This window comes from Coniophora puteana (genome assembly GCF_000271625.1).
Source record: "Coniophora puteana RWD-64-598 SS2 unplaced genomic scaffold CONPUscaffold_3, whole genome shotgun sequence".
NCBI lineage: Eukaryota > Fungi > Basidiomycota > Agaricomycetes > Boletales > Coniophoraceae > Coniophora > Coniophora puteana.
In genome coordinates, this window is record NW_006913055.1 from 399,581 (window position 1) to 420,655 (window position 21,075).

At 51.9% G+C, this 21,075-nt stretch overlaps 7 protein-coding genes across 7 annotated transcripts; 4 read left to right on the forward strand and 3 right to left on the reverse strand.

Annotated features, from left to right (window-relative positions):
* Positions 1–630: 630 nt before the first annotated feature.
* On the forward strand, positions 631–1,676 carry CONPUDRAFT_49795 (uncharacterized protein; the record flags this gene model as incomplete). The annotated part of the gene is made up of 2 exons (XM_007767070.1): positions 631–794; positions 869–1,676. Coding segments are annotated over 2 exons (972 nt in total), but the record flags the coding sequence as incomplete, so codon positions are not given.
* Positions 1,677–2,849: 1,173 nt separating this feature from the next.
* CONPUDRAFT_163019 (amidase signature enzyme) lies at positions 2,850–5,170 on the reverse strand (the record flags this gene model as incomplete). Its single annotated transcript, XM_007767429.1, has 12 exons — positions 2,850–3,414; positions 3,482–3,524; positions 3,572–3,657; positions 3,706–3,813; positions 3,866–3,996; positions 4,052–4,103; positions 4,154–4,294; positions 4,377–4,530; positions 4,595–4,668; positions 4,720–4,830; positions 4,877–4,990; positions 5,056–5,170. The coding sequence occupies 12 exons, from the start codon at positions 5,168–5,170 to the stop codon at positions 2,852–2,854; spliced, it is 1,692 nt and encodes a 563-aa protein (XP_007765619.1).
* Positions 5,171–5,330: 160 nt separating this feature from the next.
* On the reverse strand, positions 5,331–6,762 carry CONPUDRAFT_119040 (DDE-domain-containing protein; the record flags this gene model as incomplete). The annotated part of the gene is made up of 2 exons (XM_007767430.1): positions 5,331–6,392; positions 6,571–6,762. 2 exons carry the CDS (start codon positions 6,760–6,762, stop codon positions 5,331–5,333), a joined length of 1,254 nt encoding a protein of 417 aa, XP_007765620.1.
* A 1,376-nt stretch (positions 6,763–8,138) lies between these two features.
* CONPUDRAFT_51437 (HIT-like protein) lies at positions 8,139–8,978 on the reverse strand (the record flags this gene model as incomplete). The annotated part of the gene is made up of 5 exons (XM_007767164.1): positions 8,139–8,349; positions 8,417–8,483; positions 8,549–8,587; positions 8,655–8,733; positions 8,802–8,978. 5 exons carry the CDS (start codon positions 8,976–8,978, stop codon positions 8,139–8,141), a joined length of 573 nt encoding a protein of 190 aa, XP_007765354.1.
* A 216-nt stretch (positions 8,979–9,194) lies between these two features.
* CONPUDRAFT_99238 (amidase signature enzyme) lies at positions 9,195–11,660 on the forward strand. The gene is made up of 12 exons (XM_007767431.1): positions 9,195–9,368; positions 9,419–9,532; positions 9,596–9,706; positions 9,755–9,828; positions 9,888–10,041; positions 10,097–10,237; positions 10,289–10,340; positions 10,395–10,525; positions 10,582–10,689; positions 10,735–10,820; positions 10,870–10,912; positions 10,973–11,660. The coding sequence occupies exons 1-12, from the start codon at positions 9,254–9,256 to the stop codon at positions 11,530–11,532; spliced, it is 1,689 nt and encodes a 562-aa protein (XP_007765621.1). The 5' UTR covers positions 9,195–9,253; the 3' UTR covers positions 11,533–11,660.
* Positions 11,661–11,907: 247 nt separating this feature from the next.
* On the forward strand, positions 11,908–12,917 carry CONPUDRAFT_17337 (NAD(P)-binding protein; the record flags this gene model as incomplete). Its single annotated transcript, XM_007767023.1, has 3 exons — positions 11,908–12,356; positions 12,453–12,540; positions 12,615–12,917. Coding segments are annotated over 3 exons (840 nt in total), but the record flags the coding sequence as incomplete, so codon positions are not given.
* A 4,339-nt stretch (positions 12,918–17,256) lies between these two features.
* Positions 17,257–19,149, forward strand: CONPUDRAFT_150757 (MFS general substrate transporter; the record flags this gene model as incomplete). The annotated part of the gene is made up of 8 exons (XM_007767432.1): positions 17,257–17,406; positions 17,469–17,514; positions 17,580–17,599; positions 17,673–17,833; positions 17,889–18,023; positions 18,083–18,239; positions 18,296–18,830; positions 18,884–19,149. 8 exons carry the CDS (start codon positions 17,257–17,259, stop codon positions 19,147–19,149), a joined length of 1,470 nt encoding a protein of 489 aa, XP_007765622.1.
* Positions 19,150–21,075: the final 1,926 nt, after the last annotated feature.

The window sequence follows — 21,075 nt, forward strand, 5'->3', positions numbered from 1 at the left end:
ACGAGGGGACTGTGAACCTTCTCTTGCCGCGTGCGTGTCCTCGATCTAGCATTGGACCCCGCGCTCTCGACGACCATCAACGCCGAAATAGCTTGATTCGAGAACCTAACCGGTCCTTATCATGGGTACCGACCGATGCGTGAACCTTGCGATGCGCATCTCAGGCGATTACCACCCCTTTACTTCATGTGCAGGCGCACACCCCAGACGAAACCATTTCAGAAGCAAACCCAACTTTATTCTTGCAGTGATGACCACGAGGTGGATTCAATTCAAGGAACTGGGCGTCTCGCCACAGAGATCGTCGCCTTGCTCTCTGAGTAACATGAGGTGACTCGCCTTCCGTTATCGCCAATGCATAAAATGGTCTGATCGCCCGTAATCCTGGTCGCCCAGTCATGGCTTCCTCCCCTTCTGCTTCCCCTCTCCGCGAGATAGGTCCTGAGGGCGAGCGTCATCGTTTTCCGCTCGAGATCGCCATCGAGAACCGTGGAACTAGCGAGTTCATAGATCTCATGAACTTGAAGCTCCAGGTATGTGCGTACTGCTCCATCCATGTTCAAGGCACAGATCGAGCTGTGAAACGTCCTCGTGCTGAGCATGAACTTACCATGACGTCGCCAGGGATGGAGAAACCCCAAACTTGATACCCATTTTCGCGATCAGCGAGCGTTTGCGGATCAGGACGGACAAGAAAAGGTCTTTTTCGGAGGGATGATGGGTGTCCTCCAGGAGATTGATCAGGCCACTTCATGTGTCCCCATAACGAAGCCGCTATCCTTCTTGGACCTCGGGTACGCCTCTCTTAACACTGTATAGCTATGCACTTACCGGCATTATGATCTCCATCCATTGACTGATATCGCAGATGTTGTCCGGGGGCGTTTACGACCTACGTGCTCAAGAATAATTATCGGGCTAGAGGCGTTGGCGTATCTCTTCCCCCCGAAAATGGTGGACACCTCAGTGGTATCCGGGAAAATTACATGAAACGCTTTCAGCTCATCTACGCAAACGTCACCTTCTACCAGCTCGGTCCTTCTCCGATTGCGGATGATCGACGCCTCCAGGACCTCCCGATCCCCCTGCAATGCTTGGGAGACGACGATGGAGTTCGATATTCGCTGGTACTCCTTGACTGTCATCACCTTAGGAAACAAGTTGACTACGTAAACTGGGACTATTATCGCATCGTCGTTTCACAGCTGATCTTGGGTCTCAGTGCCGCGCGAGACGGCGGCACAATTGTCATGAAGCTGTCTAATCCCCAGCGTGATATCCCAGCCAAGATCCTATACCTGCTCTCCACGCTCTCCACGCGTCTCGTCTTGCATAAGCCAGCGCGCATGCACGCAAACCGAGGCACATTCTACGCTGTTGCCAAGGGTGTGGGCCGCGGTGCCGAAGGTAGCAGGCTTGGCGAGATAGTCGGTGAACTTAGGAGTCTGTGGGTTGAGCTTACATATGGAGGAACCGAAGGGACGGGAAGGTGGATGACGAGTGAAGATCTCAATTTCATTATTAAGTCGGAGGACTTGGTTGACGTATTCGCGGATCGGCTAATCAAGCTCGCGAGGAGCGTCTGGGCGACGCAGCTCGAGGGGCTCAAGCGCTTGTTAGCGAAGAATGAACATACGTCGGTTACCGAGGAAAAGGCCGAGTCCGAACATTTGTAGCAATAATCGTTGACTGCTCTACCGCGCTCTATCCGATTGCACTTTGTCACATTAGTGATATGTTTACTTGGTTTCATGTTTTCATTTCCATACTTTATGAGCTGATCTCACTTATCGCTCGCATGGCCTGTATGAGCCTGGAGTTTTGCTTACGCGGTAGCATCACACAAGATAGTGCAACCTCGAAGTTTCAAGCCGTGCATTCGTAATCTCAGTCCCGTCCGAACATGATCTGTAGCACCTAAGTCTGGAGATAAAGGGAACATCTTGAGAGTGCAATTTTGCTGCTTCATTTCCCTTTCATACACATGACATAGTAATACATCTGTCTTATTTTCTATCTTTATTTACTGTCCGTGAAGCTACCGATAGCTTACTATTCTCTTACAATAAAAACATTTCTAAAAATAATAATAAACAGTATGCCGAAAAGAATCGTATTTACCCCTATTTACTCCCACCAAACTCGACATATTAGGTTGCGATCCATCACGACCTGAGCTCACTTGAAGCTTGCTTGTTTGTGCCACTCTTCTATCGTCTTCCTCTCCAACTTCTCCCCTTAGCTCGTCGTATGACGACGGAGGGACATCGGAGCCAAAGAGCAATATACGTATCTCATTTAGTCGAGGCCATGAAACACTTGCGTCTGCAGCAGACTAATGTCAACGCTTTGATGCCAACGCTTTAACGAGAAGTGAGTTACTGATTGTTCGAACGGGATGCCATAATCGAACAGTCGGCCTGTAATATGTGCTATGTGGAGATGAGAGGAAACCGACGACATACGCTGGAGCACATCAATGCAGTCGAGTATTCTCCGTCAAATTATAGACCCAACCAGCTCTGACCATCACAGCCATTAGCTTGTTCTCTTCGAAAAGCGAGGTATACATGCATATAATCGCTTCATACATCATGTTGATTACAATCACTTGTCCTTATGAGGGTGCGCACTCGGCCATCCCGGTCTGAACGCTCGGAAGGATATGTTTCGAGAACATTATGGAGCCCGCTAAGACGGAGAAAGGAGATAAATTCGAATGTTGCAATTTACGTCAGGGGTATATTGCTGAAGCAGACGGTGGCTGTGGTAGGATATTGTGCTGGCTCCATTTTTTGCGATCAAGTCAGTACCGGAAACACCATAAGTGTCAGAAAAACGAGACATACCTCTATTCATCCTTCCACATTCCTGGTCCAAAGCCCCTCGGGCCAAGTGCCTCGTCCACGACTCGCATCATCCCCAGCACCTTCTCATCCTCCCATTTCTTCCCCACGATCTGCACACCGACTGGAAGACCGGCCATCCGTTCTGAGTTATATACGCCATACTTCCTGTGGTACATCGCCATCTCAAGGGTCCAGCTGGTCCCATTGCGACCAGCTTTGAAATCTGCGGGGAGATCGTCCGCACCGGGTGTTACACGGGTGACGGGCACGACGCCAACAGGCGAGTCTACAACGTTGTACAGCAATGTAGCGCAGAAGAGTGGCGTCAGGTACGCGCAAGATCCGTGAGTGATGGCCGGCAGAGACTGTACGGGGCATATAATCCCGTCGAGCTGTAGAGCGTTCCATACCTGCTCGTAGAACGCGCGGGAGACTTGGTTCCTAGCGTTGGTGAACTCAACGAATTCTTTGACGCTTTTTCCGCGAGACGTATCAATTATTTGGGCGAGGACGTCGTCTCCGATAACGTATTGGGCAATCCATTTGCCCATTACACGGATGAAACCTACGAACGAAAACAACAGCAGCGTGAGACTGTGACTATTTGCGCAATCTGGATTTTGTGCGCTCACCTGGCAGCTTTGGCCCGATAGTATAACCAAACATCATCGTCTCCTGAAGGGAATCATCAGCTGTATCCAGTCCATAAATCATGATCCAACCTCTGGATCTCCTTGAAGATGAGATAGCATTGTTTTGTGACCACCAGCCGATAGCAATGCAATAAAAACACGACATGCTTCGAGAGCTGATCGCGAGTCAGATCGAAGACGAGTCGTACCATTGATAAGTTCACCTAGGGGCTTCGGGTCGAACTCAATGCACTCATGTCCCTGCTGCCGAAGAGCCTCCACGGGTTCCCGGACAGCTCGTTGGCAAGCAGGGGATGATGTCACAAGGCCATCTCCAGCAAAGAGTCAACGTGAAGGATACGCCATAAGTAGCCTGCGACTCACCACTGGCGTAGAAGCCAAAACGCAACCTCTTAGGTAATTCGACTTCGCTATACGGCTGTGGCGCGGTCTGGGGCACATCATCCTGCTTACCGAGAAACAGCCTGCAGAACAGATCGCAGTCTGCGACAGATCTGAAAGCTATAATCAGATTTACCACTCGCATGATGCCAATCTACCGAGACGTACCGCGCCATTGGTCCGTAGCAGAACTTGATGGCCTCAAATCCCGGCTCAATATCTATATATCCATCAGCACATGTAATTCACTGGGGAAGAGACCATAATCACCTCGAGCACCATGACCGCAGATGCGCTCAGCCGTCGGCTTGAGCGAATAAACCCCACACCAAGAAGCTGGTACACGCAGGCTTCCACCGATGTCTGAGCCAACCCCAAGAGCGGAGCCATCCATAGCAAGCAGCGCAGCTTCTGTGATGCACAGAAGAAGTCATATATGCGACGACACATGCGTCAACTTTTCGGTTTTCCGTCAGAAAGAGAGCATGCATACCTCCGCCAGAGCTTCCACCACTTGCATGCTTGCTGCTCCATGGGTTGGTCGTCCGGCCGAACACAGGATTCACGCTTTCGGAAGAAAACATCATTTGCGGCAGGTTCGTCTTCGCAATGATAATGGCTCCAGCTTTCCGGAGTTGGGAGACGAGCTGGTCGTGTCGCGGGGCTCGTCAGTGATAGGGATTTGTATCGGAAGTGCTCGAAGGAACGCACAAATGCATCCTTTTTCGCGGGGTCATTGATCCATGCTGAGAATCCGGTCACGGAATCGTAGCCTTCTATATCGTCTATGGGCGAGAGTGAGAATGTTACATGGCGGAGAGGAGAGGTGTGCCCACAATGATCCTTGAAGCTAACAGGTACGCCATGCAGTGGGCCCCTAATCCTCTTTGTCCTGGTGAACTCCTCGTCTAGTGTTTTCGCCTGACGTATTGCGTCATCGAAGAGTACTGTCTCTGTATCAGCACCGACCATGAATGACACTATAAGGCGTACCTTCTGTTAGACAGTTGGTTTTTCCCTGTGCTAGGGCAGCACGCGCGATATATGCCTTCACTACCTCCGTAGCGGTCCACTCTCCCTTTGCTATATATTCGACGATGTCGATGGCTAGAAAATATTAACGTAGTGGCCTTAGTAGAGAAACCTCGCAGTTAGTTATCTGCAAGGCGCACCCGTGGCCCGGGTGTAGAGCTCCTGGTCGTTTTTGACTTTGCCTGCGATTGATAGAGCCTCGTTGCGAGTCGCACGTTTGGCGACGATAGTCGCCTTGCGTGGATTATCAAACATGACTACAGTCGACTCTCTAATAACCCATACACGTCGGGAGAAGCCCAAACGCATGGGTTATTAGAGAGTATGGGATAATAGGAAATACCGAAAAAAGGGGCCATAAATCTAGCAAAAACGAAAAAAAAAAATTCTATTGTGTATTACTGCAGTCAATGCTCTAGTCGGATGGTGTTAAAGTAAAGTAATCAGTAATCTTCGATGGCTCTAGCTGTTTTGACGCGTCTATCCTGAGTTGGCGAGTAAAGGAGGCAAGCAAAACCTCCAATTTTCGCGCGAGCGGGTCATCCATCTCATCAAGGCAGCGTCCAATTACGGACGCCGCTCCCAGGACCTGCTTCCGCGTGGGAGGAGGCTCCACTCCATCGCCGTCTCCCTCGTCTCCCTCGTCTCCCTCGCTTTCCTCGTCTCCTCCTGCCCTCCTCTTCATCACAGCCTCGTAAATCTCCTCATCCGTCATATTTGCCGCGGCCCCATGCTCCTCTACCGGATTCAAGATTGTCTCGAGGTCCATCCGGTTCGACTTCTGCAGTACCCCCGTTGCCTGAAGAGAGTCAAGAGCAGCCTCAACTGCGCTGTCGGCAAGACATTGAGGGTTGGCCGGAGTGTCGTTGATAAGGGATGAGATCGGAAGTGAGGGCTGGGGAGGGGTGGGGTTGTCGGTGCTAGGTAAGATCCCAGCTTTCCTCCAGCAGTTTCGAATCGTGGTTGTATCGACCTGCCGCCATGCTGTATCAGCCAGCCGCATTGCTTGCAGCTGGTTGATCTGATAGATCTCGCTCGGGGTGACGCCCTCATCATAGCGGTTGATGGCGCGCTCGATGTAGGCAGCCCGATAATGTGCCTTGAAGCATCGGATGATGCCCTGGTCATTGGGCTGCACATGCGCTGTCAAGTTCGGTGCGAAGTTCTCGACGCGGATGTTCGTGAGCCCGTCTGGAACGACATGCCCAGAGAAGTTGTCCTGCAGGAGCAGGATATGTCTGTCATTCCGTCGCAGCTCGCTGTCCCAGTTGCTGATCCAATCTTGATACAGAGGTGTTGTCATCCACGCATTCAGGTTATTCCGGTAGTCAAAGCCATGAGCTGCTGCTGGTTTCTTATTGAACGCACGGGGCTGGCGAAACTTCCCGATGACGAGGGGCCTGAGCTTGTCAGTACCAGTTGCATTTGCACAGAGGGCATATGTGAGTCGTAGTTTTTGAGTCTTGATGCCCTTCGTCTCCTTGTTCGATAAGCCACGGTCGGGAGGCATCCTATCCGACGAAAGCGTCAATATGAGATTTCATGAGGCTACTTGTCACGTACGCATAGAAGAGACCCGTCTCGTCCATGTTGTAGATGTTACTTGGCGGGTATCCCAGCAGTTCGATAAGGCCTTGGAGGCGTCTCCTCTCGACGTCGACAGTGGCAGGGTTAGCTGATGCTGCCTCCCCGTGCCGTTTATACTCCTTCAATCCCATCCGTTCCTTGTATTTCGTCAGCCAGCCCTCGCTCAACTTGAGTGCATCTGCCGGGATGTTGCAGCGCACGGCGAAGAAGCGCCATTTCTGCCGAATGACCTCCCCGGTGATCTGGATATTGTTTACCATAGCGTTTGTCACCCATTCATCCAGCAGCTCAGTCACCTCCGGATACTCTGTCTGCCGTACTCGTTTGGCATTGCGGTCAGCTGCAGTGCTCTCATCCCATTCGGACCGCCACTTATCCTCATCCTTGCGCCAGTCGGAAATGAGGGGCTGTCCAAACCGGATGTCGGGGTAGATGGTGTTGAAGTAGTCGGCAGTTGGTTTCTGCTTCATCTTCGTATCCCTCATGTGGTTCAGGACCTCAATCCGGATGGCGAGAGTGGCCCTCTGCCGCTTGCCAGTGTTCCACTGCGGAATGGGGCCACGCTTCTTGGGGACTGTGGGGACCTCGGTCTTCTTCGGTGAGGGTTTTGCCTTCTTCTTCTTCTTCCTCTGCGCTATCTTGCCAGCATCCACTGCCGCACCCTGCAGCTTCCGGACCAGTTGCTGACCATCTTCATCCAGGTTCCTCAGTGCTTGGCCGTAGTCAGGTGCATTGGCAAGGCTGTCGACAAGCCTCTCTTCATCAACGAGGTTGGCAGGACCGTCAAGCCAATCTTCATCTTCTGTGGAGATGGGTTGATCGCGGGAAAGTCGTGCGCTCAGGTCGGTCTTGCGTTGTGAGACATCCTTCCTGAGGGCCTCGAGCCCTTTCTTGAGAGATTCTAAGTCGTTGTTCATGGGTATGTAGAAATCGGTGGTAAATTTTCACGAATAGAGAGCGACGGTGTAACATCGGACAGGCCATTTGGCTTACAAATCTATACTATAGGCTCCGAAAAGTATGGGTTTTGCTCGTCAAACTCCATGGGGTATGGGGTATCGGAAAAATATGGGTTTTGGACCCGATTTTGGTGGGGACCAACTCGGGAGATGCCAAAACCCATGGGTTATTGGAGAGTATGGGTTTATAGAACCATGGGTTATTAGAGAGTCGACTGTAGAGTCTTCGGAGCACCGAGAAGGGGGGTAAATTAGGTCTCAGAACCCAAATTCGTGCTGACCTTTATACAAAGATGATGCTCAGCGCTCAGCGTAATTAAGTATGACAGCTTGACGCCTTGATGCGCCTGACAACGCCGTTGACTCGCTTATCATGTGTAGCATGTTTCGAGGATAAAAGCCCCATCCGTATTCACGCCAACGATCTGATTCACATTAAGACCATATGGCTCGGAAGAGTTGTACGGGCGGTGGGTGTATATCACAAAAAAGACCACACGTTAGCCCTGCTCGTGACGGAGCGACGTGTATTCTCCCAGTTACAGTAGGGCGAAGGCAGCCAAAGCTGGGCATGTTTCTGTTAGTTTGGAGACGTACTTAGAGACGGTCACATACCGATAGCGTAAACCCACACCACATGTCGATGCAGCTCTGTTTCTCTGTTTCAGCATTGTCCGTCAACATGAGGACACTGTGATCTTCTTGCCCCGTTCAAGCAGCTGTATGGCCTGCCGGACCTCGACAAACCATGAGAAACCCTTGACGTACGGGTCCGAGCGACGCGAGATGGGGTACTTCATTTGACGCAAACGTGACTTGTACGGAAGCGCCTGGACGTGGAGGTGAAGGTGGTTTACGGTGTTGAACGGAGGGATGTGAAAGCCTAATCTATGGGTGTGAGTGAAGGGGTAAGATGAACCAAGTCTTCCAGCTAGTCATGTGCAAAGGACCGTACCTGCGGTCCAACGCTGGGACGTTCCATTCGTCCAGAATCGAGTTTCCGACCTTCGCCATCCTCCGCACTGCGGAAATGATCAGAAGGTCCGCAAATTCCGCCGTTTGACGTGGCAGCATGAGAACCCCGCACCTCTCTCGATGTCCGACCTGGAGAGCGACTTGACACTATCTAAAGTTGCCTGTCAGCATAACAGGCCGGGAGAGAAAGCGGTGTTGAAGTAGAAGAAAGTGCTCACCTATGTGATCTCTCGGGATGACTTGAAGATGATGCAACGAAGAAGGGTTGTAGTCACGGAACGCTATGAACTCTGCATCCTACAGATGATTGACTGAGTCTACACGATGTTGGCCTTGGGCGGCTCTTAGCTAACAGTAGCGCACACCTCATATACGACATCAAAACCATTGTCTCGGGAAACATTGCAGAAGATACATCTTGTGCTCTTTCGAGCCTGCCGAGGCGTTATGACGGGCCCATCCGAATCGTCTTCCTCTGAATGGTGGTTAACGACAGAGCTTTTGCCACAAAGCAAACTCGAAGGGAAGAGACGTGAGAGCATCTGCGCGTCACCGCCGGCGACGACTCGGAGATACAGTTGCGTGCTTCAACTTGCATGTGAAAAGCGCGTCTCGCGTCCTGCACGCCGGTGACGACGTCGGCTTCGGCCTCGGGTTTGTTCCCGCGCCGCTGCGTGTATGCACAGCTGCCAGGGCGCCAACTTCTTGCCAATACGTTCAAATAGAGTCCTCGAACATACTTCACCCGGGTTCAAACCCTCTTAAACCCTCTTGAGAATCCACGCCCTCGCCAACCAATCCAACTGTGACTCTGGAGATGTTCAGAAACAAGCGAACCGAGAATATCGCTGTGAAACTCGCAGCACGCGGCCAGGCTCTATCGGTCGCTGGGAAGGTTTCCGAGAAGCATGCAGTGTATTTGGGGGCAACAGGTGCGTCGTAGTGATACTGCATTCACCACCTATCACTCAGCGTTCCCCAGCCAGTGAGATAGCGGATCATATCTCGAAAGGCGAATGGACAGCAACGGAAGTCGTGGAGGCATTCATTGCGCGTGCTGCACTTGCGCAGGCAAAGACCAACTGTCTTACAGAGGGTACGTGGCCCCGGCGTGACCTCATTCCCCACATCACTACATTGACACTAACCTATCATGTAGTCTTGTTTGCGGACGCGAGAAGGCAAGCAGAGGAGCTGGACGATGAGTTCGCAAGGACGAAACAGACCCGCGGCCCGCTGCATGGCGTTCCTGTCAGTTTCAAAGACCAGTGTACGCCACTCAGCTTTCTTCCTGGATACTCCTCACACTGGTTTGCAGTTGACATCGAGGGCTTTGACTCTGTTACTGGATTCTCGGCCTGGATAGGTGACCGTTCAAAGAAGAATGCCTTCGTATGTCCCTTGCACCCCCTTTTCTCCCTTGTAGCTAACATTAACCCCAAACCCTCTAGCTTGTCGACCAGTGTCGCAAAGCCGGGGCAATCATCATTGCCAAGACCAATGTACCGCAGACCATGTTCGCATACGAATGTTGCAACCCGGTGTTCGGTCGTACGACGAATCCGTGGAGCGACAAGCACACTTGCGGTGGCAGTTCAGGCGGAGGTTTGTTTATGCTACCTCTTCCTTGGTCTCAAGCTAACATCTACGCGTCGCTCAGAGGCTGCCCTGTTGGCTATGGACGGGTCTGCCCTTGGTGTAGGATCAGACATCGGAGGGAGCTTGCGTATACCCACATCCTACTGTGGACTTTATTCGCTAAAGCCGACGCCTGACCGCGTGAGCGGCGATGGCACTAGAGGTGTGTCATAATTATCACAAGTCCCAAAGCGAGCCACTCAATCAAACGAAGGTTGTCAGCCTGGATACGAGGCTGTCAAGGTCTGCTACGGGCCCATGGCACGGTACGTCGAGCTATAATGACTTGGCATAGAATTATGTAGTTGATAATAGTGCAGATCAATCGCCGACTGTGACTTGTTTTGCAGGATGTTCTTGGGCAAGCAGAGCATTGTGCCTGACGTGCCACCCGTACCATATCGTGACGTCGAGCTGCCCAAGATACTACGTTTTGGATACTACAAGACTGGTGGGTGCGCCAAGTCATCATGGCTTGAGTATGGTCAACTAAGGTATTCGAACAAGATGGACTTGCTACATCTTCTCCCGCATGCCAGCGCGCGGTTCAAGAGACCGTGGATGCCCTTCAGAGAGAAGGTCATGAATGTATTGAGTTTGATGTGAAGCCTCTAGGTATGTAATGCCAGCTTCAGTGATGCGTGCGTCTAATATGTCTAGCTCTCGAGATATTGCGAGTCTTTGCTGGGCTGGCGACGTCTGATAGCTATGAGAAGATGCTATCTCATCTTCACGGAGACCCGCAGGTTAGTCGTCCTTATCTAACAAACCGAAGCCTTCTGACGGCACTTTCAGGAGAGCAGTCTATTCATCGCCACGCTTGGGCCCAAGTTACCAGGTAATATTATGCCATGTTTAGCATGTAACGTTCTTATGTTGACACTACGCTCGGCACCAGGCTTCGTTCGCAGGCTCATGGAGTGGGCAGCGCAGTACATAATGGGCGACAAGGTCTTCGCTGAAATCCTGCACGAGGCGCGCGGCAAGAGCGTAAGGGAGTTCGTCGAATTCACCGACGCGCGCAACAAAGTCAACCGCGCGTTCTACGAGCAGATCTGGAACGGCCTCCAGCTCGATGGCATCATCTGTCCGGTCCAGGCCCTCCCTGCAATCCCGCACGGCTCGTGTGCTTACCTTGCGCCGCTCGCAACTGCGACCGTCACGTATAACGTCGTCGAGTCCGCGGTTGGTGTTGTGCCAGTTACGCGCGTCAAGCCCGGCGTCGACGACCTGCCGCCGGGGTTCAAGGCGGGGCAGAACGGGAACAGCAAGATTCTCGAGACGGCGATGTACTTTGAGAAGGAGGCGGTGTATAACCCTGCGCGTATGGCGGGGCTACCTGTGGGCGTTCAAATTGTCGGGAGGAAGTGGGAGGACGAAAAGGTGCTTGCGATGATGCGTGTCGTGGATGAGGCGCTTGGGCCGAGAGATTTCGGTCCTGGAACGTGGAAAGAGTGAGCGCCTCGCACTGACGAGACATACGTCTTTCTAGACCATATCCTTTTGTCGTTTGTGTAAAGTCGTACAGATTGTGATACCACCCTTGCCAATCATTAACTTATGGCAATTAGCCCCTGTTACACTCCGATGTCACGGCAAGAAACTATATCCGAATGTGTCATGGGTGCTATGTGGCACGGCTGTGGGGCACAGGCGCATCATTCGTATCTCTGAGCGCGTTGTCGCAATACTGTTTCAGACGGATAAACGCATGATATAATGCACGGCCTGCTCTAACTCTCGCCACAGTGTCGCTACCATGCCATCGTCCCCTACTATTTGGTTCAGTAAGTACCTCCATTGATGATTCACTCCGCCTGACCTACCCCGCCAATAGTCACTGGCGCATCGACCGGGTTCGGTCGTGAGCTTACTGAGCAGCTGCTCGGCAAGGGCGACAAAGTCATCGCCACGCTGCGCAAGCCAGAGGTCCTCGCCGATCTCACGCAGCAATACCCGAGCTCTCAGCTTCTCGTCCTCCCGCTCGACGTCACCCGCCCCGAGCAGATCGCGGATGCGTTCAAGCGGGCTGGCGAGGCATTCGGGCGCATCGATGTTGTGTTCAACAACGCAGGCATGGCCGCCGTGGGCGAAGTCGAAAACACGTCCGACGAGGTTGCGAGACGGGTGATGGAGACGAACTTCTGGGGCGCTAAGAACGTTTCTGTCGAAGCTGTGAGGTTCTTCCGCGACGTTAATAAGCCGGCGGGAGGAAGGCTACTGCAGCACTCGTCGACGTCTGGAATGTATGGGACGGCCCTGGTAGGGTTTTATGCGGCTTCGTGAGCGCTTCGTTGTTCTGCTGCAGTGATCGGACTGACTGAGGTTTACGGATCATACCTACAGTAAATTTGGTGAGTAAAACCAAGGAAAGAGAGCGCTGCTGTTCTGACCTGTCAACCTAAAGCTCTCGAGGGTATGTCCGAGGCTCTTGCAGACGAACTCAACCCCGAATGGAACATCAAGGTATGTCGAAACCCCCGACCTTGACCATCTTCGCTTCCCCACACAGGCAACGCGCGCTGACATTTCTCCAAAAGGTTACCATCATTGGCACCGGCCCCGCCAACACCATCGTCTTCAACTCGGCCCCGCACGCATCAGTGCATCCGGCATACGAAAACAACTCGTCTCCGATGATGCAGTACATGCGGCAGTGGCACGCCAGTCCGCAGCTCGATGGCGATCCGAAGAAGATCTGCGCGATCATCGACCGGATCGCGCACCTCGAGGACCCGCCGATGCGTGTGCCGCTGCTCCAGGGCGCGATCAGCGAGGCGAGGCGGAAGCTGAAGCGGGTAGAGGAGGAGGTCGCGAGGTTTGAGAGCTGGTCGGAGAGCTTGGATGTTGATTCGAAGGCGGGTGCGTAGGGACTCGGAGGTGTATTGAAGGGATGCTGAAAGACAAGGCGTCGGCGGAGCCAAGGGAGTTCATATTTCGATGTAGAGAGGTGGGTGCGATGTAGGTATGTTACAGAGACTATGCCCGCCTTGCATGCCTCACGAGTTGGGACAAGTGTTGGTGAGCAGCCAATGATCGAGTTTTGAGGTGGCGCTGAAGCAGTGAGAAGTTGAACGTAACGATGCAAACGGACACAGCTTCTGGAGCATCTTGAAGTGGTTATGAAAAGGTCATATGTAATGTCAACATAGAGATGAGTTCGACAAGGAATACAGCGGGCAACCGGAAAGGGCTTAAGAAGACGAAGTCATGGGGAGAGTGAGACTTCGAGATAACCGCTATGTTGGACAATACTACTGGTGGTTAATATTATAGGGCATGATGCTAGAGGTTCACCCAACAGCGCATCTCAGCAAAAATATGATGAATCAAGCCCAGGGCGCCACCAAAGAAGCAAAGACATTACACAACCCGTTGACGAGGACCACAAGCGTCGTTTGCAGGCGAGAGAGCACTAGGGACCCGTGGTACCGTCCAATAATCTATTCGGCCCAGGTCGGATTAGACGCAATGTTAGTTTCATTTCTCGGAGATACTACGGTCCTGCCTACTAATCTTCATGAACGGGAACGGCGTTTCAACAGTTGGAGCTGTTAAATTTATGCGCCTCACGAGGAACAGGTTTAAGGGTCTTCCTTCGCGAACGGTGGAGTATGGCAATCAGCGAGAGACGGGTATGGCCACGGAGTCCGAGTCGCACATATGAGAACGGGGGCTAGTAACCCTAGAAGGAAGAATTTACTGATCATAAGCTCACTGCGACATCGCCGTCTGGGATGCTTTTGTTAGCATGCGTGCACTAGGGAACGTGTCTACGAATTAGGACCAATGCAGTTGGTCAATTAGTCACCGGCGACCAAAGCAAGAACTATGCCTTTGTATTGTTTCCTGAGGTGTCTCATGAGCTGGGCAACATCAATGAGGCGTGGCAGGAAACATTTCCCGCCTTCCGTGGGCCTTAGAACGTGTTAATAGCGCAAAGTTCCGTGAAAACAGTGTATCAGGTCTTTCATGGACCTACCGGTGAAACTCCAAACCGGCGCATAACATGTGAGAGATGATAAAACCATGGCTGATGGTACGTAGAGAACGCAAAGGATGCGCTATTCCTATACTCACCCCAGCCGCCCTCTTCCCATTCGAACTTCCGAAGAGAGGAGAACAAAGAAGAAGATTGAGAAATAGCGATGGAGCCCGGAGAGCTTCTGGCTCGGGTCAGGTTCGTACTGTCGGGTTATGAACGAACTGGCTTCGCCGCCTCGAGAAGCCGGAAGGCGATGTCAGACAATATACATTATGTTTCGCGCGGCACGCCACGGGAGAGATTTGCGTCCGATGTACCTTTTTGAGTTTATTTTGGGTTCCCCCACAAAGAACGCACCACGAAAATGCACGCGCGCATGCCGCGGGTGCGCAAGCAGGACGATGGCATCGCATAGGCATATGGGAGTGCCCGAGCAGAGGCGAGCGCGCTAGCGAGTAAGAGCGGATCAGCGGAGGCATGGTGGCCATTACCAGCGTCATATTGGTGCCGCCCGAGGCTCTCATAAGTACTTAAGTAGAGGCTGACTTACGGGTGAGAAAGCATCTATGGAAGGATCTAGCAAGATCTCGTCCGTACGATCACCCGAAGGATAGGGCGTTGACATATCTTGTCATTTTGTCGTCTTGTGGCAACAGCGAAGTTCGAAGATAACAACGTTAGCCGGCCTCCTGAACTAAACAGGTTGAGACAAGGACCGAGAAAACTGGGACGTGAGCCAGCTTGATTTGGGCTCGATAGCGTTCTCGGAGTCTCTGGGGCCGACGAGACAAGCAAAGCCAATAGCCGGAAGGACTGATTCGAGCTCCGTCGCTGGCTCGGTCGCGTGTTAAGTCCGCCAGCATCGCCACAACTCTGGTACAAGGTCCTCCGGGTTTTGAGCACGCCTAGCGAGGCCGAGATCACAGGAGGTCTCAAATTGAAAGCTCTTGGAGGTGGATTTTGCTACTATGCGATGGCACTCGAGGCTTCTACTTCGATTTTTAACCACATGCTGCTCGGTGAATCCACTCAACCCTGTCAAAGCTGCGACTCCACTGCGATGACGCTGATATTCCAGTTGTTTGGCGTGTGCTTGCGAGAAAAGTGAATAGCTATTGCGAGAGGACGACGTTCTGATATTGAGAAATGGAAATATCCCATTGAACTTTAAGCCAAAATCCAGACAGGTTCTCGACGTTTTGAGAGGTTTCCTCTATCCAGCCACAAGGGCTTAACGCCTCAATATGGCAGTTCTTCGGCAAATTCCGTGATCAAGGGCCGGCCCTAAACCCATCCGAGCCAACTTTTCTCAACGCTGTGCAAACTTTTCCTTCGCATCTTCGTATCATCACAGATCGTATCTTTTCGACCCTCAGACGGTGAGTTTTCCGCGTCTTTCCTCTCCCTCTTTTGCCCCCTTTTGCCTTCAAGATGATAACTTCCACTTTTCGCGAGTGTTGGTCACTACCAGTCCACCACGGTGTACGCTTTTGTCATAGTTACACTGATATTTCCGTCTCTTTTTATATCAAACTTCTCCAGATGCGTCGCAGAAGCTAATACCCGTCTGCTCCCCTAGCACTCCCATACCCCCCTCGCACAGCCACTCACGTATGCTCCGCCGACAGCATGATCCAGTCTAGATGTACACGCGTGCGATCGCGGTAGCAGCCTTGACACATGTGAGTGATTCCCTTCAAGATCCTTCCCGTCTCGCTCTATCTATGCGCCCGCCCGCGCCTAGCTCGAGATGAACCATTTTTTTCAAACTAGAGTATCTGAGCGCCAGAGAAACACTTTGGCTCAATGCTTTCCTTTTATAATCTACTGATTCTCCATCGCACTATCCTTGCTTCGACCGCTTGATGTCAATGCTGACTGTTGTCCCTTTTTTTTTTAGCATCCCCGTCAGAACGGACCTCTGAGACTCTTGTTTACCACCTGAAGATCCGGCACACAAGCCTAGTATTGAGCCATCCGGGCCCGCCCGAGGTGAGCTCGCGTCCTTGCTGCCAGCTTCTTTCCTATGATGTTATCATGGAGTTACCGCCTGATCTACGTGACGAAAACTCCTGGCTGTTTTATTATAAAATTCTGAGCCCACGCTTTATCGCTGTGTCCTTCGTGAATTCTAGCTGATACACTTGGTTTCAGATGCCGGGTTTCCCAGTCGTGCGGCCGCTGCCGTTCCCGTGCATACTATACGCGCTGCCGTACTGCAGTCACGAGGTAAGCCTGGTTCAACTGTTGCGCAATCTTCTATGATGTTTCTATCACGACGGTCTTCGTATTATCAATGCCGAAAGTGCCCGCCACAGCTCATTTTTCCGGGCAACCCCCTCTGATCCATCTGCATCACAGTTGATATCTTGTTCGTCGCTGACCATTATCACGTAGGTCATTGAACCTCGCCTCCATTGATGAACGTCGTGGACCTCAGCTCTCTTGCCTTAATGTGAGTATTATGATATAAAGTTTATCCCTCGTACCCCTTTATTGTATCACACGATGAGACTATAAAACAATAATCAACTAGAAGCTGTTTCTGAGCTCTCGCAGCCTTGATTGTAACTTCCAAGCCTGACTTTAAAATTTCCTCGATGGGTTGACCCTGTTCCCCATGCTTTCATCTTCGGAACTTGAAATCGGAATCAAAGTACTGATTTCGTCTCTTTACCAGGCCATGTCCCGAGATCGTGCAAGGGGAGATTGGGCGCTGCCTGTGCCGTCGGAGGATACCATGACGGGATGGAGAGTATGGCGCGAGACGAAGTTGCGAGTGAGCATGTGCTTGTTGTGGCAGCTGTTCGGTTCGCGGGATAAAGCTATGTACATAGGACATAGAAAACATATCAGTTCGGTTTGATATATTTATGGCGCGATTGCGCGCGGGTTCGATTAGTTCGATCCGACCGGCGTGACCAGACGGCCGGGTAGCAGGAAGCAGTGAGTGGAGAAAGGACTGATGGGACCGGTCGATTTCGTTGTGCGGAATGCCGTAATTAACGTCAATGACCTGGACCTTATTAAGTTATTCGGATCCCTTGGACATCTGGCGCCAAAGGACTGGCTCAATCTGGCTGCCGGATAGCGGTGACGCGGATCCGAGGCTTCGAACCCAGACGCGGTATATAGGTCAGAAATCCAACCCAGCAAGAACGCCGTCCTCAGCCCACCTCTCTTCGCCCTCTCTTTCCATGACTGTCGCCATCTACACCGAGGACTCTGCCCTCCTCCCCGGCAAAAAAGCAGTCACCCCACTGCCAAAAGGCCAGATCGGCATCCTCCTCCTGGCCCAGATCATCGAGCCCTTTGCTGCGCTCGTTATCTACCCGTTCATTAACCAGGTTCGTTTTAGCACCGCGTTTTTCGCTCGTAGTGATCTACAGTTGACTGACACGTGCAACAGCTAATCGGTGAGCTCAATATTACTGGTGGCGATGACCGGAAGATTGGTGAGTGCCTATATGCACGTGTTGTTGGTTGCCTGACACTTTGCTGACGTCGCATGGACTTTTAGGGTACTACGCTGGCTTGGTCGTGAGTACCACTAAATGGCCGATGGATTTTGAGACGCATATATTGACCTGACCTTTTTCGCCCGCATGTGTAGGAGTCGCTGTTCTACGTGACCCAGGCCATGACGGTCTTCCAGTACAGTCGTCTTTCGGACCGCTTTGGACGCAAGCCAGTGTTGCTCCTCGGCATCTTCGGTCTCGCCCTCTCCATGCTCTGCTTCGGTCTGTCACGCACATTCTGGAGTCTTATTCTCAGGTACGTTGATTGCCGTCCACCCAAAACCGACGTTTATCTGATCCTATGTTACCAGCCGTTGCATTACTGGGGCACTCAATGGCAACATTGGCGTGATGAAGAGCATGCTCGGCGAGCTCACTGACGCTACAAACATGGCCCAGGGCTTCGCTCTCATTCCCATCGCTTTTTCTCTGGGCGTGACTCTCGGGTAACGTCGCTTCCTTGGCCGCCGGCAACGTTGCTTCTGACCCTAGACATATTGTATAGTCCGATCGTCGGCGGCTCTCTGGCCAGACCGCAAGATCAGTGGCCGCATATCTTCGCTGGGAAGTTTTGGGCCGATTATCCATACTTCCTCCCATGCGCGATTTCTTCTGGGTTTGCGATGATCGTTTTCGTCCTCATCGTTTTCTTTTTGAAGGAGGTAAGAGCCCTTGTTTACGTCCTGTGCTGCTGTGCAATTAACCGCTGCCCGTCTAGACCGTCAAAAAACAATCAACTGCTGAGAAACGCCGCTCGTGGTTGCTCGACAGTACTGCCGAGTATGGCGCAGTTGACAATGCGGCTCAACCGCTCTGTTCATCTCCGCCTCCCTACAGTTCCAACCCTGAAGAGCCCATTCCCATGCGGTCCCTTCTCACTCCGCCTGTATTCGTTTGCGTCGCAAACTATGGCATGCTCGCCACCCTCGAAATCGCGTATTACTCCATTCAGCCCCTATTCTACTCAACGCCTCTAGAGTTCGGCGGTTTGGACCTCTCCACTCGCACTATCGGCCTCTGGATGGGTCTCTTTGGAATTGCGAACGGACTTGTTCAGGCGTTCTTCTTCGCTCCCATAGTACAGTGGATCGGACCGAAAAAACTCTTCTGCGCCGCTATCGTCGCGGACGTTGTGATCTTTACGATGTACCCTATTATCAGCGTGACCGCTCAGCGCGAGGGCGTCAGCCCTCTCGTGTGGGCCATGATGACTGTTCAGCTACTACTCGCGGTTGTTCAGGACATGGGATATGGTACGTCAGGCTCTGTGCTTCTCAATGTTTGCATCGCTGATCGTGATTCGCAGGATGTATTCTAATGTACATTACGTCGGTGGCACCCAACAAGCGCTGCCTTGGAGCAGTGAACGGATTAGCGCAAACCACTGCCTCTATCGCCCGTGCGATTGGCCCCGCAGTCTCCACCGCCGCGTTCGCTTACTCGCTGGACCATAATCTTCTAGGCGGCCATGCCGTCTATGTGATCTTCACCGTCATCGCATTATTCGGGGTCTTCCTCGCCTCGAGGCTGCCCCCGAGCCTCCACGGTTCCGACAAGGAAGAATCGAGCTAAGAACACGAGTGGAAAATGTACATGCGCCACCACGTGGCGCGTTTCTAATCTCTCTGGGCTCTTCTTTATATCATGAACCCTCATGACTGTATCATACGGTTACCCACATCCACCATACCTTCCCCCCTCAAAACATCCCATTCCTCTTCACGCGCAAGTTTCCTTTTCATATTTTACCACGAACGATTAACATAAATCCATTTCTTGCATTACCATACCATATAGAGTACCAACACGCATTGTAGACAGCACTATTGTTCCTAACTTCTTTATCAGGTGCATTCCATCGGCACACATTTCTTCTCTCTTGTCTTCTGCTTCTAGTCTTTGATCGGATCTCTGTTTTTCTCTTCTCTCTAGCTAGGCGATAGTACGATATTTTCCTTCTCGAAGCAAGCGTTAGGTATATGGGCAGGCACTTTCACTGTACATGTACATAATTGTTGTTACAGCGTAGCAATCATAACCTTGTGAAATCGTCAACAGTCTTCAGTGGGTCCTATGAAACGGATATGAAGCCTTGAAGTCGGAAGATGCCATTGACTTATGGTATGAGTGACAGTTCCTCGCGGACTTAAATGTCGCGCTGTTGTTAGAGGCCGATGCTGAATAGCTTGATATGGCTCGAATTTGGGAGTCATACAGCTCAATGTGATCCGTTTTCTAATAAGCTTTAATGCAGGCACGGCCCTGATACCCCACGCCGTCGAGTCGGCGACGGAGCGCGCCGCTAACCGTGTCGAGCACGGGCGCATGATACGGATGAGTTCATTATGCTATAAGCTCAAGGTTTCGAGATCCTGTATATTCATGTCCGTGCTGCTGGTGTGCGTCAATTTGGCGAGTCATCTCCTAAGACCATGGTAACTAGAAGATGATAGGTGGATTCGCCGCTGACCTCCACTGCAAGCTCCGAGGTTTCATGATCATGGTCCTAAGGTCCGTCCTCCAATCATGTACAGGGTGGTATCGTGTACCTAGTAGGTACACAAGTAATTTCGGAAACGAAACAAGGGATCTGGTACTAGCAACGGTAGTTTCCGCCATCTTTTCATTCATTCATTCATACAACTCCAGGTCCTCGTCCGCGTGCCCGCACTCACATGGCCTGGCATCTTTGTGTGGTACATATTTCGCCACAACATGTGGAGATCATTGTACGTAGCATCACGGGCGCTATCCCGGGCTTTTCTGAGATTAGCTGCATTTAAGATTGAGTGCTTGCACGTTAGCGGGAGGCAAAGTACACGTTAGAGGTTTGGTGGACCGCGAGAAAAGCTACGGCGCCGGGGGTGGGATCGCTATCGCTATCATCACTCCGCGGGTAGGTTAGGCTGCAAAGAATAGTAAGGGGGTGGCGCTGGTGGAGCTGAACGGCGTAGCACTGCAAACGTGCGTCTTGTGTGAAGGTGAAGTTCCGAAGGTTTGATGATGATGAGCGCCGACCCGTTATTAATATTGCGAGTGCAAGATGCCGGTCGGCCTGCGTTCGATGAGTCTTACCAGCCAATACGAAAATGAATGGGTCACTTTTGATTCAGGTTTGGTGGATTCATTACTACTCAGCACGTTTTCCCTGTCCATTATCATATCAGATTTCTCCTATGACCTCGACCTCGAGCTGCACGTCGAGTAGCGTCCAGCGCAAAAAGCCACCGGCAGAGGGCAGATTCGCGGGAAGCCGTCTTGCCGAGCTTGACCTTGCTTCTTAGTCTTGCTTGACAGTTCACTTACCTGAATTAGGCGCTTGTGATCCGAATCACTGATCCTAGATCTTGCATAAGCACAGCGGTCTCGACGCGGATGCATCATATCAACCTCGGAGAACGGGGACTGCTTACCTGTCATCTGTCAGTCGGAGTGGTTGTGGTTGTGGGGGTTTTCACTTTAAATGTATACGCAATGTTGGAGCCTTAGACCTTAGAT